The sequence below is a fragment of the Drosophila subpulchrella genome, chromosome X (assembly GCF_014743375.2).
Source record: "Drosophila subpulchrella strain 33 F10 #4 breed RU33 chromosome X, RU_Dsub_v1.1 Primary Assembly, whole genome shotgun sequence".
Classification (NCBI taxonomy): domain Eukaryota; kingdom Metazoa; phylum Arthropoda; class Insecta; order Diptera; family Drosophilidae; genus Drosophila; species Drosophila subpulchrella.
In genome coordinates, this window is record NC_050613.1 from 26,195,463 (window position 1) to 26,215,351 (window position 19,889).

Consider the following 19,889-nt stretch of genomic DNA (forward strand, 5'->3'; position numbering starts at 1 on the left):
ACACTTACACACATAAGACAACAAAGTCACAGGGCTGTCTTGCCATCAATGAAGTGGGAAAAGGAAAACTTTGCTGGCCAGGGCATAAACAAGGAATTGTATGGTAAATGGCCGACCGAGAAAACAAGATGGGAATTATTTGAAGGAAAGAAGTGAAACAATGGGGATGGTGGGTGGTATCTGGCGGATGAGGTGACTCCAAGTGACCACGCAGTGATTTACGCTCATGAAATTGAGTTGTGGGGCAAATTATTTATGAACAAAGCTCACACACAGGAATAACAAACAACGGCAAACGAGGATTGTGATGTCCTGGCTCCCCAGGACAATATGCAGTCGGTGTTTGTGGAATCGGTATCGAAGTCCTTTCCCCGAGGAGCAGGAATGTCCCTTCTGCGGACAGCTTAGAGCAGCGGACTCTGGATTCCAGGACTTCGGGACTCCAGGCCAAACTTTTTGCGCCCCGAAAATAATTTATTAGCGGCAAACGAGCAAAAGTTTTATGAAAATTCAAAAAACACAAGAACACAGGAACACAAACGGAAAAAACACAATCGAAACAAAGGCCAAACAAGTGCAAGTTGAAGTTGAGGTGGAGCAAGTTGATGAAGTAGCTACGGCTCCCTCGGATCGGCCAACATTTCATTGTCAGTTGAGTTTTGCGGAATCGTGCGCTTTGTTTAATATTTTCAGACTCTGTCAAAAAGTTCCCGGGCTCTCGGAGTTCGAGTGAGCAAATTTATTTACTATCATGTCGGCCAATGAGCCGGTTATAACGTGGGTGTATTAACTATCTGGAACAGTTTGTTTATATATTTTTATTTTAGCATTTACATTATTAAGTGAAAAAGTATTAAGTAGGTGTGGCAAAGAGAATTTAGAATTTCTAAAAAATACTTTCATAATTTCTGAATCCTCCAAGAATCTATAAGTATATTAATATAATATTTAGCTCTCATAAAAATAAAAATATATTTCATATAGTTGTTGCATATAATGATTTATTCCAGTGACCTTTATAGTTATAACATTTACTTTAAAAATCATTTTAAATAAATTTTATTCAGAAACAATACTTCCAAACATATTTTCTGATTTCTCTAATTTTCTCTTTTTTAATTCATATCAATTTTTATCTACGTTATTTGAAATCATTTGTATATAACATATTATAGAAGTTTGTTTAGGGTTAGTTATAGCTTTCATACAAATAAAAATGATATTCAAACAGCTGTGTAAAACTGATATTACGCTTGTATATTTTAAATTTCTAAACAATACCTAACCACATCGTTACTGATTTCTCTAAAAATTCATGAATATTTAAATTGAGCCATAAGTCAATTCAAATTTATTCTTGTGCATGCTATTTAATATAACTATTTATACGATTCTGGGTAAGTGAGAAATGTAAAGTCGTTTAATGGGCATGATTAGGGTATTTTCCAATCGCCATGTCCCATGGCCTCCCAAGTTTCTCTTGTTATTTATTGAATTTGGCACACAATTGCACAGGAGCTTATTTGCCCCCGTCTTTATCCCGGATGTCGTCCCCATACCGCCCCCTTTTCCACATTCAATTGCTCTGGCTGAAATTTATGAAATTTATTCCGGCGGGGGAGGACCAAGTTTTCCCATACTCGTAATTCTTAGGCGAAAGTGGAAGGTGGAGGGGGCTAGGTGCCAATGACAGTCGCATTACGCATACGCCCCGTGCTCCCACATTACGCATACGCAGTGCGGGCCGTTCGATATCATTAGCATTGGCAAATGCATATGCTTATTTTTAGAGAAAACAATTTCCGTTGCTTAGCAATGGGCCCTCCCTTTTGTCCCCTTTGTATGCAAATGAGCAGAACGAAAATTTCTCATGATAATATGCCATTAATGAGCGGCATTATTTCCCCACCAATCTCTCTGTTTGTGTATGTGTGTTGCGTATTGTACGCCAATTAATTGAACATCGCTTAATGCGAAATATATATAATAATTGGAATAATTAAAACCCATTCGCAATCAGCCCAGCAGATCAAACGGGAGAAATGCTTGCACAAGCAATTGCCGAACTATTCGGGCAAGTATCTTGCATTACGCAATAATCGTAATAATATGGTAGTCTATGGCGTCTAAGAGGTCTTGGCGATTGAATTTGCCACAATTTGCTTCCCCTACGACTTCCTCAGCGGTCGGATGAGCATGCGGACGTAGCTGAGCGAACCGGTGGGTCCTGGCAGGAAGGTCTTCCACAGGATGCCCTTGAAGTAGCCGATCTCCTGGCCGTACTTTGGCTGAAATGTGCCGAAGAGGTTGCTGGAAGTAGGAAGGTGTTGGGATAGTTCATTAAAAATGCTTATAGATATTTTACAAAAATAAAGTACAGATCCTTTATCTGTTTTTCTGTTTAAGAAAATGCTAAATCTAACATGTATCTATTTAAGAGTGTTGGCAATTAGCTAGTTATGGGGAATTACATCTCATTTCAAAAGAGCTTAGTCGTTGGGAATTACATCTCATTTAAATAGAGCACAATACTAGTCTGACTGGTTTGATAGGCCCATATAGTTAAAATACCTTTATATTGTTTTACCTAAAAATTGTTTTGTATAACTTTTTTATCTGGGCTTTTATATAATTATTTAATCCAGTACATATGTTAACCAATTACCTATAAATATTACATTTATAAATAGTTTTACGCATTATTTTTGTGATATTTCCCTATTTTTGATATTATTTTATGTATATAACGATTTAATTTAGTATAGAGTTAATTGAATTAACAATTAACGACTTTAAAAATGAAGTTTTAAATTAAGCCACGTTATATTTTTAGTACTTTAAAATAAAGTAGCTGTTGAGACGTATATGTAATCATTTTAAAGTGTTTGCAGTTAGTTATTGGGAATTCCATCTCATTTAAATAGAGCTAGTGTACTTGGATAAGCAAGTGTAATATAATTAGTTATATTATTATTTTCACTTACAATGGTTCTATTGTATAACTTCTCTATTAATTATTATTTATTTATTAAATATCATTGCTCGTTTTATGCAGTATAGGATTTATTTTTTAAATATAGTAAAGCAATTTAAATAATGCCGCAACTTTAAGATGTAATCTTTCAATAAAATTGTAAGAAACAAGGTAGAGCCTAAACCAGTAGATATACAGCTTTTAAACTTTTACCACACACTCTTAGTATACTCCCCGTTTTTGGAGTGACCACAAACAGCTCCAACTAAACCCCATTTTGTATGTCCTGAGAGACAGATATCAAAGTAATTCATGCTAGTATCATATAGTTCTTAAATATAAATAAACCATCTTTTTAGTGGGGACTTTTTGACTCACCTCTCGAAGCACTCCCTTCCGTACCACCAGGCTCCTGCGTGGGTCCTGGCGCAGTTCTGGCCATTATCATCGTTATCCTGATCGCGGGTGGTGAACTTCTTGCCCGCATGGTAGCGCAGCGAGTCCCCCGCATCCCCCCTGTAGGTCCCAAGGACATATAGAAGATACTTCTCCGATTCGCTGCCAATACTGAAGTGATCGTAAAGGGCGAAGCGCTCCTCCCGATTCTGGTTTCTCATGATGATGAGCAGCTCGTGGTGCTCGCTGTTCGTCAGACGATGCAGTTTGTCCAGTCCGATGAAGAACTCCGCGTTGAGGGCCCCGAAACCGGACTTGTAGTTCTCCCAATCCCTATTGAAGTCCTCGCTGCCATCGTACCGATAGGCGATCACCATCCAGCCGCCATCCCGCACCTTCTGATCGCAGCTGGCGAAGAAGGGCTCCACATCCGGAGCGATCCGGATCCTCACCTGGCCGTGCTTTTCGTCGTGGCAATTCCTCGGCGTGTCGTCGGTGGGCGTGGCAGGGGAAAGGGGAAAGGTCTGTACACTAGCTGGCAATGGGCGGAGTCTAAGAATGGAGAAAAGGGGGGTTTTTAGTACTTTAGAAATTTAGAAAAAAGTTTTCATTTATATTTTTTTGAAACTCGTCTTTCTAAACAATTATAATAATTTAATGATGAAGGGTTCAATTGACAGGCAAATATTAAGTTGCTTAAAGTCTTTAATTCGTTTCTATTGAAGATTGTATAGCAACTTCTAAGTAATACAAAAAAATAAATCTATTTATTGGCTCTCTCATTTTCATCACAGCTCCAAGAAGTATTAAAACAAATTGATATAACAAAATATTAGGTAACTCTATCTATCTATCTATCTATCTATCTATCTATCTATCTATTACATTAACTTACAATCTTGTTGCGATGGGAACTCCTGTGCCCTGATTTTTATACTCCTCTATCAACCCCTGCAGTTCGTTTAGTTCAGTTTTCAGAGTATCCAGTTCATCCGTCATGGATTGTATGCTAAAAAGTGGATTTCATATGAAACCATATTATTGGGAAACCTTCTATATAGGAAATTTAAAGAACACTTACCGAAGAGCTAGGCCACCCAAGGTGCTTACGGGGCAGCTAGCAGTATCCTGAGTAAAATTAAATTTATGTGAAAATAAATGCAGTATTAATACACAGTAGCACACCCACATTTTCAGCAAGGAGAAAGGGCTCCGCCGAGTTTCTCATTATCACGGAAAATTGTTTTCCTGGCAAATTGCTGGTGGCATTTGTGGTGGTGCTGAGACAGGCCAAAGCCGTGACGAGCGCCTCCAGCGCCATGGCGATGCCTATATGAGCTCCGATTTAGTAATATGATATACTCCGATAAATATATATATTTCGATTCCAGCGACTGCAAAGCAGCTGCAACTGCTCGACTGGGCAACTGACTAAGTAAGCTGGCTCACTAGCACACTGGTTTAGTTATTAGCTGGTGGATGATTGGAGATGCCACAAAAGTCACGACAGGTGAAGCGATCACAGTGATGGGGAGTTCACTGATCCATAAAATATTTTGGTAGTGTTAGCAACCTCAAAAATCAGTACCAAAAACATTAAACTATAGGTTTGCACAGGTACTAAAAATTCCTTTAGGCCTACGCACGCTGCTGATGTATTGTTTACAGCCATTTTTAAAAATTTGCTCTATGAACATGTTACAAAAACCGAACCCTTTTAATAATAAAAATTTTATAGTTAACAAACTTAACTAACTTTAAAACATATGTTTTTTTTTCTCCGTGTAGAGCGACATAATAACCTGTTAAACCATCCAATACATACAAAAAGTACCTCTAAGTAGATAACTCTTTTAGTTGTGCAATATGTAGTGTTGCCAACTGGCGATCACTGGATGAGAAAGCACTGCCCAACACTAGCTGATTCTGCTTAGCATACTCGTTTCTCAATGCAATGCACACAACGTGTAAAGCCAGTCGATCGAGTGACCTTTGGTTTTATTCGCACTCGCATTGCGCCTCAGATCGGTAGTTAGTGCTTAGTTGCTAACTTAGTTAGTTAGTCAGCCAGTTAGCTAGTCGGTGGCCAGTGATCACCAGTGGTAAAATGTCGCAGATGCTCCAGCTGGACGCCTTGGTCATGGCCATGGCCTGTCTGTCCACCACGCAAACGGATCTGGGCGGAGGTCTGATGGTCCCGCCCTCTTTGCAAAATGCGGTGAGTTGCGTCGAAAAATTTCTAAACTTTGAACTGTACTTGTGGAGCAAAAATCGGGCTTGGGGGGGGGAGGTTAAAAACATTGTTCATCATTGAAATATCGTATGATTCTTCTTTCGGTGTTCACATACTGCATGGATCCATACAACCATTTTAATAAATGAGCTCTATAAACAAGAAAAGTGTAAAACTAAAGTGTACAATTAAATATGATCACTTTCAAAGTTTTTTCTTTGGGTGCATCTATGATGCTGATGCATTGTTTATAACTATTTATAAAAGTTTTTAAATTCAAGCGAGTAAAACCTAATGTCAGTAGTAGTAAAATCAAAGTGTACCATGCAAATCAAATTTTTCATAAGTACTAGTACTTACTACGTTTTTTCTCTGGGTGTACCTATGCCGCTGATGCCTCGTTTACAACCTATAAACACGATATACGGCTTCCAGAGCTCCAGCAGCTGTCCAGTTTCGGCCTTAAGTGGCCTGACCACCCGGATGCAGTCGCTGACGAGGGACATAGCCAGTGTGAAGGAGCAGATAGGCAGTCTGCAGGAGCAACTGGTGGATCTGCGGAGGACGGGCAGTCCGCCGGCGGTGGCTCTCGCCGCCTCGCCCCACGCCCTGGGCTCTCGATTGTGGGTACATGCCGCAGGGCCTTGTTGATCGCAAGTAATATTCCCCAGACCTCTCCAACTCGACAGCCTGGACCTTGAGCCGCAACTCCTGGCGGCCGCCGGTGGGGCAGTGGGTGTGCCCGGCACTCCGGAGAACTGCCTGAAACAGCAGAACGGTGTTGTGCGTATCCGACCCCGGGCCAATGTGGAGCCCTTCTTCGTGTTCTGCGACCAGAAGGTAAGGGGTGGCGGCTGGACCATGGTGGTCAACCGGTACGACGGCAGCGAGGACTTCAATCGCAAGTGGGCCGACTATAAGATCGGTTTTGGACCACTCACCACCGAGTTCTTCATCGGCCTGGACAAGCTGCACCAGATAACCAGCAGTGACAACTACGAGCTCTTGGTTCAGCTGCAGAATCGCAAGCAGGACCTGCGAACCGCTGTATACGATCACTTCAGCATCGGCAGCGAGTCGGAGCAGTACAGGCTGAATGTCCTGGGAAAATACCAGGGCGATGCGGAGGATGCACTGCGCCAGCACACGGGCAAGAAATTCAGCACCCAGGATCGGGACAACGATGAGAGCGAGCAAAACTGCGCGGCCTCGCAGTCGGGGGCCTTTTGGTACGGCAGCTCCTGCAATCTCAGGTGGGTTTTCTATGGCGTTTTAGATACCATTTAGGTATATGTACATCAAAATATATTCCCCCCATCTCCTAGCAACCCCTTTGGCCTCTATCAACGCCTTCTCGAGCGAGATGTCGATGGTTTCAAGGGCATTTTGTGGCGTGGCTTCCTCGACGGACCCAAAGGATCTCTGAAAATTGTCCGCATGTTGGTTCGACCCCGCGCTGGTTCATAAATAGTTATATAGTATATTCCATTGGTAACACCAGTTAAACTTTAACAAAAACACCCAACAGGTTACAAAAAAAATATATGAATTTAAGATAAAATAAATTCGATTTAGACTTCGTTGAGCTTGTCAGTCTCCTCGGTGGTTGTGGTGGTGCGCACAGTTGTGGTTGTGGTGGGGTCCTCGGAGCCCTTGACCACCAGCGCATCTCCGAAAACTGGCTTGAAGAAGAGCACGAAGCGGGAGTAGCGACGGGCGGAGTTCTGGGGAGGATGTCAAGGGTTAATGTGCCAGTCATTAAATTGTTGATACTAGAGTATCATAGAATAGTGGGTTATTAAGCACTTTAACTATTTTCCAAAAAAAAACCAAACAAAAAATAAATAAAAAATTGGAAAACCTATTACTGCAACTTTTTAGCAAAAATCTTAGATATAGAACAGGTGGTTATTGAGTGGTAAGTTGGTTATGTTGTGAAAAAACGAAAATAAATATTTTAATATTATAATAGAGTGTTATTGATCACTTAAGCATTGGGAAAAATATTACTACAATTTATTTGACATAAAAATTATACTAAGGTCATTGCCATATTTGCTATATCTCAATAACAAAATTTTGGATAAAAATATTAAAAAGAACTAGTTCCAAATGATCTATTCCTTAAAATATGGTCTACATGTCTCTGTCTCACATGAATATTTCTTATTGAGATAAATATTATTAAGGGTTATAAGCCGTTTTAGACATAAATATTAGTTTACTTAAGTTAAAATGATTTTATTTTACATTCCCTCTTCACCTTCCTGGCAATATAGACCTAAAACCCTGTATAAAAATCTTAGTGAGACCTTGATATGGCCAGCACTTACCAGGATCAGTCGGGACAGCGACTTGGAGATGTTGGTGACCGTCAGCAGGGACTTGTTCAGGAGCTCGGAGGGAAGTTCCAGGGAGGCATCGCTCATGATATCGGCGGCATCGCTTAGGTCTTTGCCCCCCGCCCGACGACGCCTCTTGCTCTGATGAATATAGATATAGATAAACATATGGATAAGTAAAGATGGGCGATGTGAGTGAGCAGAGTTGTCCGAAATCAAAAATCCGAGATCCGAAACCCAAAAACCAAAAAATCCAAAAACCCAAGGCCAAGGCCGCCATTGAAACTAGATGTGGTGTGAGTTGGTTTTTTTTTCTGTTTTCGGTTTTATTCGTTTTGTGTGGTGTCGTGGAATTCTCTCTATAAAATATATATATTTGTTTATGCCGAATATTTACAAACATGAAACTTAACTAGGGTGTAAACAAAAAAAATAAAAACGATTCGAGCGAGGGTTTTTGGGGTTGGGGTTGGAAATTCAACAAAGATTCTGATGGATGTGAGGAGGAGAAGGGAAGGAAAAGAAGATATAGGGGTTCAACGATAAATTACAGCTTCCATTAGTTGGCCTTGGATCGTTGGTACATATGATATGATGTGATCACCCCTAGTAGCCCGCCTCATCGGAATCGGGAGCAGGTGTCGTCACGCCGGCGATACCGTTCACTCCGCCGGAGGATCCCTGCAGGATGGGTCCCGAGAAGCCGAGGAACTTGGACACCACGTTGCCCAGGCCGGCGTTCGCATTTCCGCCGCCCGACGAGGAGCCGCTGAAGGCGGTGATGGTGGTCAGGACACCGGTGGTCAGGTCGTTGGCAATGTTGCCAATCGAACGGATCTTCGGCGACACCACCGCGGTGATGAGGGTCTGGAAGTCCTTGATGGGCACCGGCGACTTGATGTCCCACTGCTTGTTCTTCTCGATGTTCGCGCGGTCCAGCTGCTCGATCACCCGCGTCTTTGTGTCCAGGAAGTTGTCGATTTTCTGTAGGTTTTTACAGAGTTGTCATATATTTTTTTATGAAAAATACTTTATATCACTGAAATACTCACGCCAAACACAAAGCCGAGCACTGCGTTCTTAGCCTCGAATGTGGCATCGGGCAGTTTTCTTTTGTTGCGCTCCTGGACACCTAACACCTCCTGGAAATGGAAATCGAAGTGGAAAATACAGGATCACCCACAAGGGAAGGTTCTTTGGAACCAGGGTTGCCAGGTCTAGCTTTTTTCAGGACAGATCTGTTGTTTTTTTTATATATCGAACCAGAAATACTCTGCCAAACTAATATTTCTCGTTTCTTTATTCCGTTTCTGTACTTTTTATAGTAATTTATAATTTCAAAACAAATAAAAATTGTTTACGTTTTTTCCACGTCTGGCAGCACGGATTGGATTACACTGTAAGAAAATGCTACCAAAATTGGTTCACTTTCTTAAGCCAATAATTCAGCTCCTAAAATGACTTATAATCCTTTTCGACCAAATTATATTTCGTTTTTATTGTAAGCCCTGGATAAATGGCATTTTTACTCCTAACCAAAGTTATATATTCATACTTAAAATTTTGTTAATTTTATATTTTGCTAAGAAAGTGTTATGATAAAAAATACTTTGTTTTTTCATAACGTTTTTTATCAAAACATAGTCATTTCTTCAGGAATTTCTTAAGCCTACTTCAGTGATAATAGGAGCCACGCCTAACAACTAGTATTTTCCCACTTCTTCAACGATCTCTAAGTATATATATTAACTCTTTCTAGTCATGTTTTATCTTGCCTAATTGCCGATCTGGCATTTTTGGACTTGTCTGGCTTTAATCGATTGGATTCTTTGCCTAATTACACCTGACTTCAAGTTTAATTGCTGCCGAAGAGCGGGTAAAAAAGCACTCGACAGCACTGGGGGCCAGTTAGACTTGACCCAATTTTCGGGGCTGGTCAAAGATAAAAAAAAAAATGTTAAAGAGAAATAAAAGCACTCATGCACATACATAAGTAATTATATCACTTGTGGACCTGGGGACCTTCGGTCATTCTAAGCCGATGTCTATCGCCGTATATCTGGAGCTTTCGGACCGCTTCTCGATCGATCGCTGGTCCAAGGCACTTAAAATTCACCTCGTCATTTGACCATATGTATGCAGCGCGATATCGGAGCCAAATCAACTCATTTCCAACCAAAACGCATAATCGAAACCCTCGGCATCGAATTTCGAGCCGAACTAAGGCAGCTGGGATTTAAGTGCATACTCTCCGTACTTGCAATTATACGACCTTTTTATTTCATTTGATGGCTCTCTAATAATGTTGTCAAATAGTTAACTGTGATTTGAATTTTTTAATTGCATTATATTCAAATGAGTCATGATTTATTAAAGCAAAAATATCTAAAAATGAGTTTAAAGGTTTCAGAATTCTATTATATATAAGAAACATTTAAGAGTTCTGTTAATATCTTTTTTCACGTCTTTCTCTAACAACGGCATATTTACAAAAATATTATTAATCATTAATCTTGTTATGACAAAATTGTAACAACACTAAACAAAATGGTATTTAAATCAAAACACCAAGACAGCTTGCAAACGCTTAAAAAAAATTCGCCTTCAACCCACAGATTTTGATTACATCTTATATCTCGAAAATTATGCAATTCATTTGGCGTTTTTGTTTTAATGTTCTGCCATTCTCCCTCTTGAGGGTTTTTGAGACTGTTTAACCAAAAACCGCCTCGAGCAGCCCACATGGTCTATTTTATTTTTTTTTATGATTTTGGGTTTCGAGAAGCTAAAACAACTAGGCGATTTATTAGTTTAACAAAACGCTAAACACATTACGCTCTGCGCCTTTTTCGCCTTTTGTTTTTGTCCGCTGAAGTGACAAACAAAAAGCGTGAGCTATGATTTATATAGAGCAAAATCAGGTCAGCTGTTGAGAGCTGAACGAGCAGTTAAGCGAAGGGATTTACAACAAGTTTAACTACTACTTGAATGGAAAAGTGGAAAAATGTTGGCTGAGATAATGCTTCGTTTTTTGGCTAAGCTGTAGGTGGTTAAAAAGAGATATTTTAGCAGAAACAAAATTTTAATATATACAAAAAAAAAAATTTGTATAGTTTTTTTAAATTTTCTCTTCTTTAAGAAAATGTTTTTTTAAAATTTCTAACATTTTTGAAAGAAACAGATTTTTCTTTGGCCAACAAAATTATTTTGTAACAAATGATATATTTTTTTTTGCTTTTAAAATTTTCTTTCCTTCAAAAAAGGTTTCCATAGATATGCAATTACTATTTTAATGCCCTCTTAATTTGAATTTCCCCAATTTCCCCAGCAATTACCTCGAATTCAATGGTTTCACCGCAAATGGTTGGATCAATAAACACGAAGTCGAAGAAATAAATATATGAGCCAACTTTTGGAGGCGCGGAAATGTTTCACAATCCGTGCGAATAAGAGGAAGCGGGAGAAGAAGAGGTGATGAGCCATGGAGAAGCTCCCCTACAGCCCTCTCTTTCTACCCGCCTATACCCGTCTCTTTCGGGCCAAGGCGTTGGCTTTGGTTTTTAGTCGGTTTTTTGGTTTTCAGTTTTCGGTTTTGGCTTTTGGAATGGTTTTGAAATGTTAACGTAGGTCGTTAACAAGTTTTGTCGCCATCAAGGTCGTCTGGTCTCGAATGGCCAACGAATTTGGAATCGAATTTGGTTTTAGACCATTTTTTGTTGCTCTTTTGGTTTTTTGCGATTTGCATACGAGCGGCTTGGCCAGAAAATTGGCCAGAAGTCGGTTCAATGCACCACAAAATTAGCGGCTTGCACAACGGGCCAAAAAACACAGAGAAAAGCGTTAAAAATGTGCAACAAAAGAGTGAGAGTGCGAGCGGGAAAATGTTACTTTCACGGCAGGAGACAATCAAGTTTTTCCCACTCCCTCTCTTGGATTTTTCGCAGACTTCCTAGTTGGATTTTCGGATTTTTCTCGGGATTTAGGGGTCTTTTCCCATATTTTTTCTTATTTTTTGTCGTATGTTACCTCTGCATTGATGGGATTCAAGTCGGGATCGCTGGTATCCTGGAAATTCGCCTCCAGTTCAGAGTTGCTTTGCTGAGGAGCGGGAAAGCCCAGCGATAACGATAGCAATGCCGATAGCACGGCCATCGATAATAACAAACGGCTCCTGGTGAACTGCATATTTTTATATTCTGCAAGCAAAAATGATATGGGTTTTTATTTTTCTTGATCAAAATGGGGTCTTTGGCAGTGGAAAATTTTCGATTGTTTATGATGTATGAAGAAATGTTCAATTTTTCTGTACCGCAAAATAAGAAAAAACACTTAATAAAGCTCGTTACAGAAAAAAAAGCAGCAAAAGTTTGGTAAACTTTGGGCACAAGTGCGTGTTTTGGTTTATTTTGTTGTCGTCTGGAAGCCGCGCCGCCAGATACGCGATACTAGCACGTTCACTAACTTTAAGCAAATGACTGCGGACGAAAGTTACTTCAATGATTTAGCAGTGGCCAAAAAATCGGTTACACAGCCCACGGCGCATGCGCAGAGCTTTTTGTTTAGCGCCGCTGCGCAGTCCACTCAAAAAAGATCCAGCGTCGATCCACCGAAAAATCCCAGACGAACGCAATCCGGCCAAATTGAATTTTATTGCCGCCCGATTCGTGGATTCGTGGATTCGGTTATTCGGTGATTCGGTGATACTACAGCACTGTTGTTGTTCAATGCAAGACGTCGACTGAGCCGCTGGCAGCGATTCGAGCGGAACGCCGGCGCAAAAAACACGTTTTTGAGCGGTTTTGAGCGCAAATCCGAACGGAAAGCGCTCAATAAAGTGCAAAACCAGCCGCCGGAGATGTTAAGTCACCGGTGTTGTTGCCTTGTTAATGGTGTTTCTGCAATGCGCTTTTAATTTGTACTCTTTGGCTTTCAATTAAGGCACACTCACACTCACACACAGACACTGGGGCACAAGTCGGTCATACGCTGCGCATGCGCAATGTGCATTCTCAAGCACTTTTCGGCTGTGGTTATATAAGGGTCTACTTAAGGTCCTTTAGGAAATCACATTCTCTCAATTTGCATATCCCACTTTAGAGCAAAGGAATGGTATTCAAATGATCATTATTTAAAATGAAGAAATACCTTTCTTTTTATAAGTTTTAAATGTTCTATTAATTTACTACATTACAATATATCTAGCCTTAACGCTAAGAAATCGAATATGAAATATAAAACTGTAATTTTTTGATTTTCAAATGCTCTTTTAATTTATCATATAATATTAATTATTATGAAAGATTTATATTAATTATATTTAATTATTTTTTAATTCCCACACTTTGTTATATTTTTTAATCGATGGAAACCTATATACATTTTACAATACTAAGAAAACCAATTTTTTTTAAATTTTATTGATATGTTTATTAAAAAAACTTTATTTAGGTACCATATTTTTAAATCAATGGAAACCTTTATAAATTGTACCAATTTTACTAATATCAATAAATTAAGCAAGTTATATTTTCAGACCCTACTTTTTTTCGTAAATGAAATGGTGTTGGTTATATTAAAACTCAAATATTATCCTTCGTTTAGAAAAAGAAAGGGTTTTGAAAGCTTAGACATTTTATTCGGTGTAAAAAATAAGAAAGACTTAAAACTCTTTACCGCCCACTTATAAATAAAAAATAAACTCGAAAATAAATCAAATCAAAGCCGCTTTCCTTGACCTAACATTGACTAAGAATTTAGCACCAGCTGGATTTACTAGTAGATCGAACCAACTTAAGTCCAAATGAAATGCCTATGTAAAGTCGCATGTTAATGCGCTTTTTACGATTAATAATCAGCATAAATTATACGTATTTATGGCTAGAAGTAAAATGTCGTCGGCTGGAGAACAAAAAAGAATACGAGCTAAAGAAAATTTAATCAAGTCGCTCGCCTTCGGACGACCGAGGGAGACCGATAAATTGGAGTCAAAGTGCGCGTATCGAATTCAGACGAAACTTAATAACTGGAATTGCATGTCGAGTGCATGGACAGCACTCCAATGCGATCCAATCGTATCTGAACGATCCGAAACGATCCGATCCGATATGATCCAAGCCGATTCGATTTGATCCGAAAAGCTGGCTTTTCTAGCCGCATGTGTAATTAGTCAAGTCTGCGAGCCGAGTTCTGAATTCGTAACAATTAACTAATTAAATCGCCTGCAACTCCAATCCAATCGAATCGAATCGAATCGAAGCACTTGATTAAGTCAATTTTGAGATTTAAATTGGGCTTTAGCAGAATGAGATCATCTGCACTCGGCTTTAGCATGTTTATTATGTTTCCCAGGCGATTGCATGATTTATTGACCAATTTTCGCCCATTTGTTGGGTAAATTGTTTATGTCACGTAATGTTGAAAATTGAGATTTCAGCAATATAAAGAATTTTTTTGAGAAACATATAAGGGGCGAAGAATTTAGTTATTGATCAATATTTGTCATATACCAAGAATTTTTATTCTTAGAAAAAATTTATTAAATATGTAGTAGTTGTTAAAGATATTTTTAATTGAATGCCAGTGATGCAAAAAAATCAAAATGAAGCTGCTACGTGGAGAGTGACCATTTTAATTCAAAGATTCTAAATTACCGAGAATTTGTATTCCTAAGCAAAAAAAATATTTTAAAAATACAATGCTGGGCAAACTTTTTTTAATTTTATTTTTTAAGCTCCATATTTTTAATCCCAGTAATACAAAAAATCAAAATAAAGCTGCCTTATCGAGAGTGACCACTTTAATTCCGAGATCCTTGAGGATATCCCCTGTAATCAACCCATCAGGCACTCAGTTAATTGCAAATGTCACTGCCAATTTCTGGATGCTTGGGAAGCCTTTCTATTTAACCCCTGGCAGCCAGTCGCTTAACCCGTTTTCACGGCAATTTGCTTATCAAAGTGCGGGCTCAACCAACGCCTTGGCCCAAGGTCATCTCGGTCGTTTGCCGGAACGGTACCGAAACATAATCCTTAATTGACATGAAGAGGTGCTGGCGCACCTTGCCATGTTTGAATTTTTATTTCATTTTTTCATATGACGACAGCCGAGCGAGGGGCCCAGATAAAGCAAAATTAATGCGCCCATCCGTTGAAATGACAAATAAAAAATGGAAAAATTTCAGCAACGAAACCGCAAAAACAAACCCAAGCCCAAAACCAAAAGCGCAAAATGCAAAGTACACGCTCGTCTGTCAGCGTTTTTGTGGGTCACAAGGTCGGGAGATGTCTCTTCGGAGGCCTCGTCCTCATCCACATCCTCCACCTGCAGCTCCAACACCATCTTTATCGCCATCTCATCTCAACATCAACATCTTTGTATGCTGTTTTTACAGCTCGCAGAACCTGTGCCAGTGCATGCTCGAGTGCCTCTTACTTTGTGGCCTTAGCTAAATTAACTTTCAATTTTCTTGTCGCCGCACGAAGCCCTTGAAGATGTTTTCGGAAAACTAAAGCCACATTCTGACCCATTTCAGCCAAGAAAATACGAAAACAAGTGCTTCGTTATGTATATAGATATTATCTAAATATCTGGAGAAAGAACTAGATTATGTGGAGATATTATGGCTCATTTATTTCAACTAAAAACCCTCATTTCATTAGGGCCTCAGTGTGGATATTATTTCTTCTAAATTTATTAAAAAAAAAAAAAAAACAAATCTTCTATTTTAGCTTAATGTAATTATATTCTAAAAATGTATTCCAAACTAGGTGAGGTATAAATATTTATTCAAAAAAAGAAAAACCCCTAGAACCTACAAATATTCAAAATAGTTTTCGATTAGAGCCTCAATGAGAATAGTATTTCAACTAAATTTAATTTATATTGAAAATAAACCTACTGTTTAGTTAAAACTAGGTGCGTTGGAAATTGCACAGGAATATCGTAATAAACTTAAAAAAAAATAATAATAATAATAATAATAAACGTAAAATTTTAAAACTACATAGAACATCTTTTCTATTTTTCTTGTTTCGCATTTTAAAAGCATGGTTGTCCCTAAAAGCATATTTAAATAGCTCTTTGATATCTCTAGAAATCGATCACAGATCTTAAAAAGATCCGGCCAGTTGTTCTGCCCAATTTGGCAGCTCAATTAGCAAATTATCCATGAAAATTCAATTACAGCTCGTTGCCACTGAGGCGCCTCAATTAGAACGCCATAATTGCTGGTCAGCAAGTCAATCTGTCAATCCGTCAGTCTGTCCATCAGTGCTACAGCGCGTGTCATAATGTTTATGACAGAAACAGAATCAGAAAAAAAAGACACAGACACGGGCGCACTTTGAATTGGTCTTTGAGCAAAACAAACCAATCTCGCAGAAACATGCCGTTTTGGCCCGGCCAAGACCCCAAAAGCGCCCCAAATCCTTGCCCCCTGAACCCGAGTGACTCCATTTACCACAACCAGATCTTCATTGCATTTCCAGTTTCGCCTTTTCGGTTAAGTTTTCGCAGTTTAAAGCTTAGGCTGCGAAAATGTCAGGGGCCAAAATAGTGGGGCAGACGCATTAAATCCGTACTAACCAGTGGCAACTTGTTCTCTGGAAATAGTAATAGTCGTAGCATATAACATATACCATATGCCATATACCATAATACCCTTCGCCGCCATGTCGGGGCATAATTTGGCATTACCCAACTGGCGGGGGGTTATGCAACGGTTGTCATTATGCATTATGCGCTGGCTTTTTTACTCGGTTTCAGTCTCGGGCCACGGCATTAATGTCACCAGCTCATCGCTGTTCTGGCCACGATGACTCCGCTAAGTGCACGCAGGAAAATACTAAAAAAATAATAAAACATTTAAGAAATCCAAAGAAAAAAATAGAAACAGGCCCCTAGCTTTACGAGTTAACAACTATACGCCGAAACTCGGGAGTTACAGGCGGTCGGCCATAACCATTAACCATTAACAATTCCATTCGGACCCAGAGCGAGGCTCGTTAGCCGGGTAACCAGATAACCAGGTGGAGGAGAGGCCACCAGTCCATTCCGCATCCAATTCCATCTAATGTATTCATCTCCGCCTGCAATGGCCCCTAATGAACTGACGATGGCTTTGCGCAAGTGCTTTACGGCCCCCTCTTTTAGGCCTTTGGCCAAAGGAAAAGTCACATATGACCATAAAACTTCAGCTGATTTACTACAAAACGTTCAAAATGTAGTAACAAGAATTTTTATTTCTGCTAATTGAAAAAGATCATAGGCTAGGATGACACTTCTAAATGCATAATTATAAAAAACTTTATTATAAGGTATGCAACTTTGAAATTTGAGTTTTATTGCTTAGGTTATAGGCTCTGAAATTTAAGTTTTGGGTCACTCATTTGCAAAAACAAAGTAACTAAAAAAGGTTACCAACCAATAAAAAAAAATATCAAAATTATAGAACTAAACAACCAACTTATTGAGGTATGCCAATTTTAATTTGGGATTGGATTGATCCATTTATATGAGCCAGAAAAGATATTTTGGATCTCCTTACGCATTAAGATATTTAAAGTTCTGAAGATATTAAAATATATATATATATATATATATATATATAAAAACCAAATTTAATTTTAGATCTAATAGATTATTAAGCTTTATAGTTCTTTATTTTACATGATATAAAAATATAAATACAAATTTTGGATTTTTTTATTCTCTGGGTAAATATCATAATTATAAAAGCTTTACATTTGAAAGCTAAAATACTAAAATAACCCTGATATATGCCAATTAAAATTTGAGATTGGATTGGTTAAATTATATGAGTCAGAAGATAAATTTTGGGTCACCTTGCATATTATAAACTAAATAACATTTAGGATTTAATTCACTTGAAAGTAACCAAGACAAAAAAAATGTAATGCTGAATCTTAAAGTGGCAATGAGCAAGGAAAACCGAGATCAGCCAGTCATTGGCCCGCAAATGCAGTGTTTTTAATCGAAAAGAGTTAATTTAGTTTACATTAAGACCATGTGTAAGCCAATCCTTCACATCAAGAGCTTTTGTTTCGTGCCCAATAGCCGGGTCGAATTTAATTGGAAAAGGCGTTGCCAGTTGGCCAGTTTTCCAGTTTTCCAGTTGACCAGTTGAACATTCACCGGCGACTCAGAACTGAGGCTCTGAATCAGAATCCGAATCAGAGTCAGAGGAGCGAACTTCGGCCAGGCCAAAATGATCCGAAGATGGCGATTCTGAGTCGGATTCTAGTGTCAGGTGGCGTTTATTTGTTTGCTAGCCATTAATGTAATTACAGTATTAATAAATCTCGCCACTGGCGGCCGGCGAAGGTCGCCTTATAATAATATCATTTTGGATTTGGCTCTTTTGAAAGGCATTTCGAATCTTTGATCACTTTGCTTAATTGCCGTGCAGAACTTAGTGCTGTTAAATGAGCCGTGAATTGGAAATCACTTCTAAGCTAAACGAAAAACGGCAAGAGGCTTATGAAACGGCCAGGCAAATGCAATTCAATGGTATTAAAACAAATATTTTATAATAGGGGAAACACATCTAGACAATAATTAGCCGTTCATAAGCCAAGACCCGCATCAGTTTATATATCATCATAAAAATGTGTGAAAATTCGAATAATACAAGATGTGCGATACGGACTTTAACGCTCATAATTGAAACATAAAGGCACAATCCTAAAAAGGGATAGAAATTTCACGATTTACATAATAAGCGGATCGAAACAAACAAAATAGGGGCATTGTTTCAACGCTTTTCGATACCGGGTTGCCCCAATCGATTTGCATAACCCTCCCGAAGACAACCCCACAATTTGGAGCGACGTCTGGTCAATAAACTTATTGACCGACTTAGATATGACACCTGCACGTATAACTCGCGATTTCTGTTTCTGTTTATATCTCTATAGAGACGCCCCCTCGCCGGTTTGCCTTCGGCGGATTTCCAGATCGACTGCTCCACTTTCATGGCGATTACTTTCGCTTTTTCCCTCGTTTTCGATCTTTTATTTCTTGGCCCAGCTATCATCGCTGGCTTTTGTTATTACCTATGGCATACGATGGCTTTTGGCTTTTGGCTGTCAGCTTTTGGCCCAAAGCTGCTGTATCTTGGGCTGAGGCTTATCTGGCCACAGCCATCGACTCGGCGAACGACCTTGAGACCGTTACCGGTTTCTTTGGGCCAGGCCACTCTTGCATGGCCCAGACCAGTCGGTGTTTCAGCTCTTGGCTTCGGCTTTCAGCCCAGACCCCTCGTTCATCCACAATCAGGGGTCAGCCGAAAATCAGCAGTAGGTTAGCAGGTAGTTAACCCCGAAAATTCAAATAAACTAATGGGTCTCTAGAAAATTCCCTTACAGGTGTTTGAAGACATCAATGTGTTTAAAAGGCGTTTAAAATAACATGATTTATTATAAAATGGGAAACAGGAATTAATTGGAATACTTCAAATAATCAGCTGATTTAAAAATGTATCTAAATATTTATTTTTAAGGAAGTATATGTACTTTTAAGTTTATCAAAAAAATGTAATTTCCGGTTTAAAAATTAGTGAACATCATAAAGTTGTATGTCTAATTTGTTCAACTTACTCTCTAATCAAAAATGTATTAAACATATTTACATAGTCTCATCTCGAAATTCTATCTATAGCTGTTAAAAATAAATAATACATTTTTAATCATTCTATAGCTGTTGAAGAGGAATAACACATTTTTAAATATATTTAAACAAGTCAAATAAATTTTAAAAAACTTGTAAAAATCTCAAAATGTAATAAATCAAAGGGTTTGCCCAAAATGTTTAGCTGAAAATTTCCTTAAGCCTAATATAATACACAATTAATATGATATGTGGAAGACAAAAGCTTCCGTCATAGGAGAACAATAAAACTCTCACTTTTTTTAACACTTGCACATAA

At 38.8% G+C, this 19,889-nt stretch overlaps 3 protein-coding genes across 8 annotated transcripts; 1 reads left to right on the forward strand and 2 right to left on the reverse strand.

Moving 5' to 3' along the window:
• Window positions 1-1,111: 1,111 nt before the first annotated feature.
• Window positions 1,112-4,806, reverse strand: LOC119557501 (ryncolin-2). The gene is made up of 5 exons (XM_037870273.1): window positions 4,560-4,806; window positions 4,452-4,498; window positions 4,266-4,379; window positions 3,353-3,922; window positions 1,112-2,310 (listed from the first exon to the last, which is right to left on the reverse strand). The coding sequence occupies exons 1-5, from the start codon at window positions 4,689-4,691 to the stop codon at window positions 2,169-2,171; spliced, it is 1,005 nt and encodes a 334-aa protein (XP_037726201.1). The 5' UTR covers window positions 4,692-4,806; the 3' UTR covers window positions 1,112-2,168.
• Window positions 4,807-5,369: 563 nt separating this feature from the next.
• LOC119557704 (microfibril-associated glycoprotein 4) lies at window positions 5,370-7,188 on the forward strand. 2 transcript variants are annotated; one of them, XM_037870578.1, is made up of 4 exons: window positions 5,370-5,588; window positions 6,039-6,226; window positions 6,275-6,856; window positions 6,929-7,188. In XM_037870578.1, exons 1-4 carry the CDS (start codon window positions 5,478-5,480, stop codon window positions 7,068-7,070), a joined length of 1,023 nt encoding a protein of 340 aa, XP_037726506.1. In that variant the 5' UTR covers window positions 5,370-5,477; the 3' UTR covers window positions 7,071-7,188. The 2 variants fall into 2 exon arrangements, with proteins under 2 accessions (XP_037726506.1, XP_037726507.1); XM_037870579.1 differs by having other exon boundaries at window positions 5,372-5,588; window positions 6,293-6,856.
• Window positions 7,144-12,912, reverse strand: LOC119557706. 5 transcript variants are annotated; one of them, XM_037870586.1, is made up of 4 exons: window positions 12,255-12,662; window positions 11,972-12,141; window positions 7,937-8,086; window positions 7,144-7,327 (listed from the first exon to the last, which is right to left on the reverse strand). In XM_037870586.1, the coding sequence occupies exons 2-4, from the start codon at window positions 12,128-12,130 to the stop codon at window positions 7,175-7,177; spliced, it is 462 nt and encodes a 153-aa protein (XP_037726514.1). In that variant the 5' UTR covers window positions 12,131-12,141; window positions 12,255-12,662; the 3' UTR covers window positions 7,144-7,174. The 5 variants fall into 5 exon arrangements, with proteins under 5 accessions (XP_037726514.1, XP_037726513.1, XP_037726510.1 ...); XM_037870585.1 differs by lacking the exons at window positions 7,144-7,327; window positions 7,937-8,086; window positions 12,255-12,662 and adding exons at window positions 8,252-8,929; window positions 8,998-9,087; window positions 12,894-12,912; XM_037870582.1 differs by lacking the exons at window positions 7,144-7,327; window positions 7,937-8,086 and adding exons at window positions 8,252-8,929; window positions 8,998-9,087 and having other exon boundaries at window positions 12,438-12,662.
• Between the last annotated feature and the right edge of the window lie 6,977 nt (window positions 12,913-19,889).

Coding starts and splice junctions, on each gene's coding strand:
- LOC119557501 (XM_037870273.1), bottom strand. CDS start 4,691: ATGGCGCTGGAGGCGCTCGTCACGGCTTTGGCCTGTCTCAGCACCACC. Junction 4,499..4,559: donor CCTTTCTCCTTGCTGAAAAT/GTGGGTGTGCTA, acceptor AATTTTACTCAG/GATACTGCTAGCTGCCCCGT. Junction 2,311..3,352: donor GGAAGGGAGTGCTTCGAGAG/GTGAGTCAAAAA, acceptor TCCTACTTCCAG/CAACCTCTTCGGCACATTTC.
- LOC119557704 (XM_037870578.1), top strand. CDS start 5,478: ATGTCGCAGATGCTCCAGCTGGACGCCTTGGTCATGGCCATGGCCTGT. Junction 6,227..6,274: donor CACGCCCTGGGCTCTCGATT/GTGGGTACATGC, acceptor AATATTCCCCAG/ACCTCTCCAACTCGACAGCC. Junction 6,857..6,928: donor GGCAGCTCCTGCAATCTCAG/GTGGGTTTTCTA, acceptor CCCATCTCCTAG/CAACCCCTTTGGCCTCTATC.
- LOC119557706 (XM_037870585.1), bottom strand. CDS start 12,130: ATGCAGTTCACCAGGAGCCGTTTGTTATTATCGATGGCCGTGCTATCG. Junction 9,088..11,971: donor TGAATCCCATCAATGCAGAG/GTAACATACGAC, acceptor TTCCATTTCCAG/GAGGTGTTAGGTGTCCAGGA. Junction 8,930..8,997: donor TGCTCGGCTTTGTGTTTGGC/GTGAGTATTTCA, acceptor AAAAACCTACAG/AAAATCGACAACTTCCTGGA.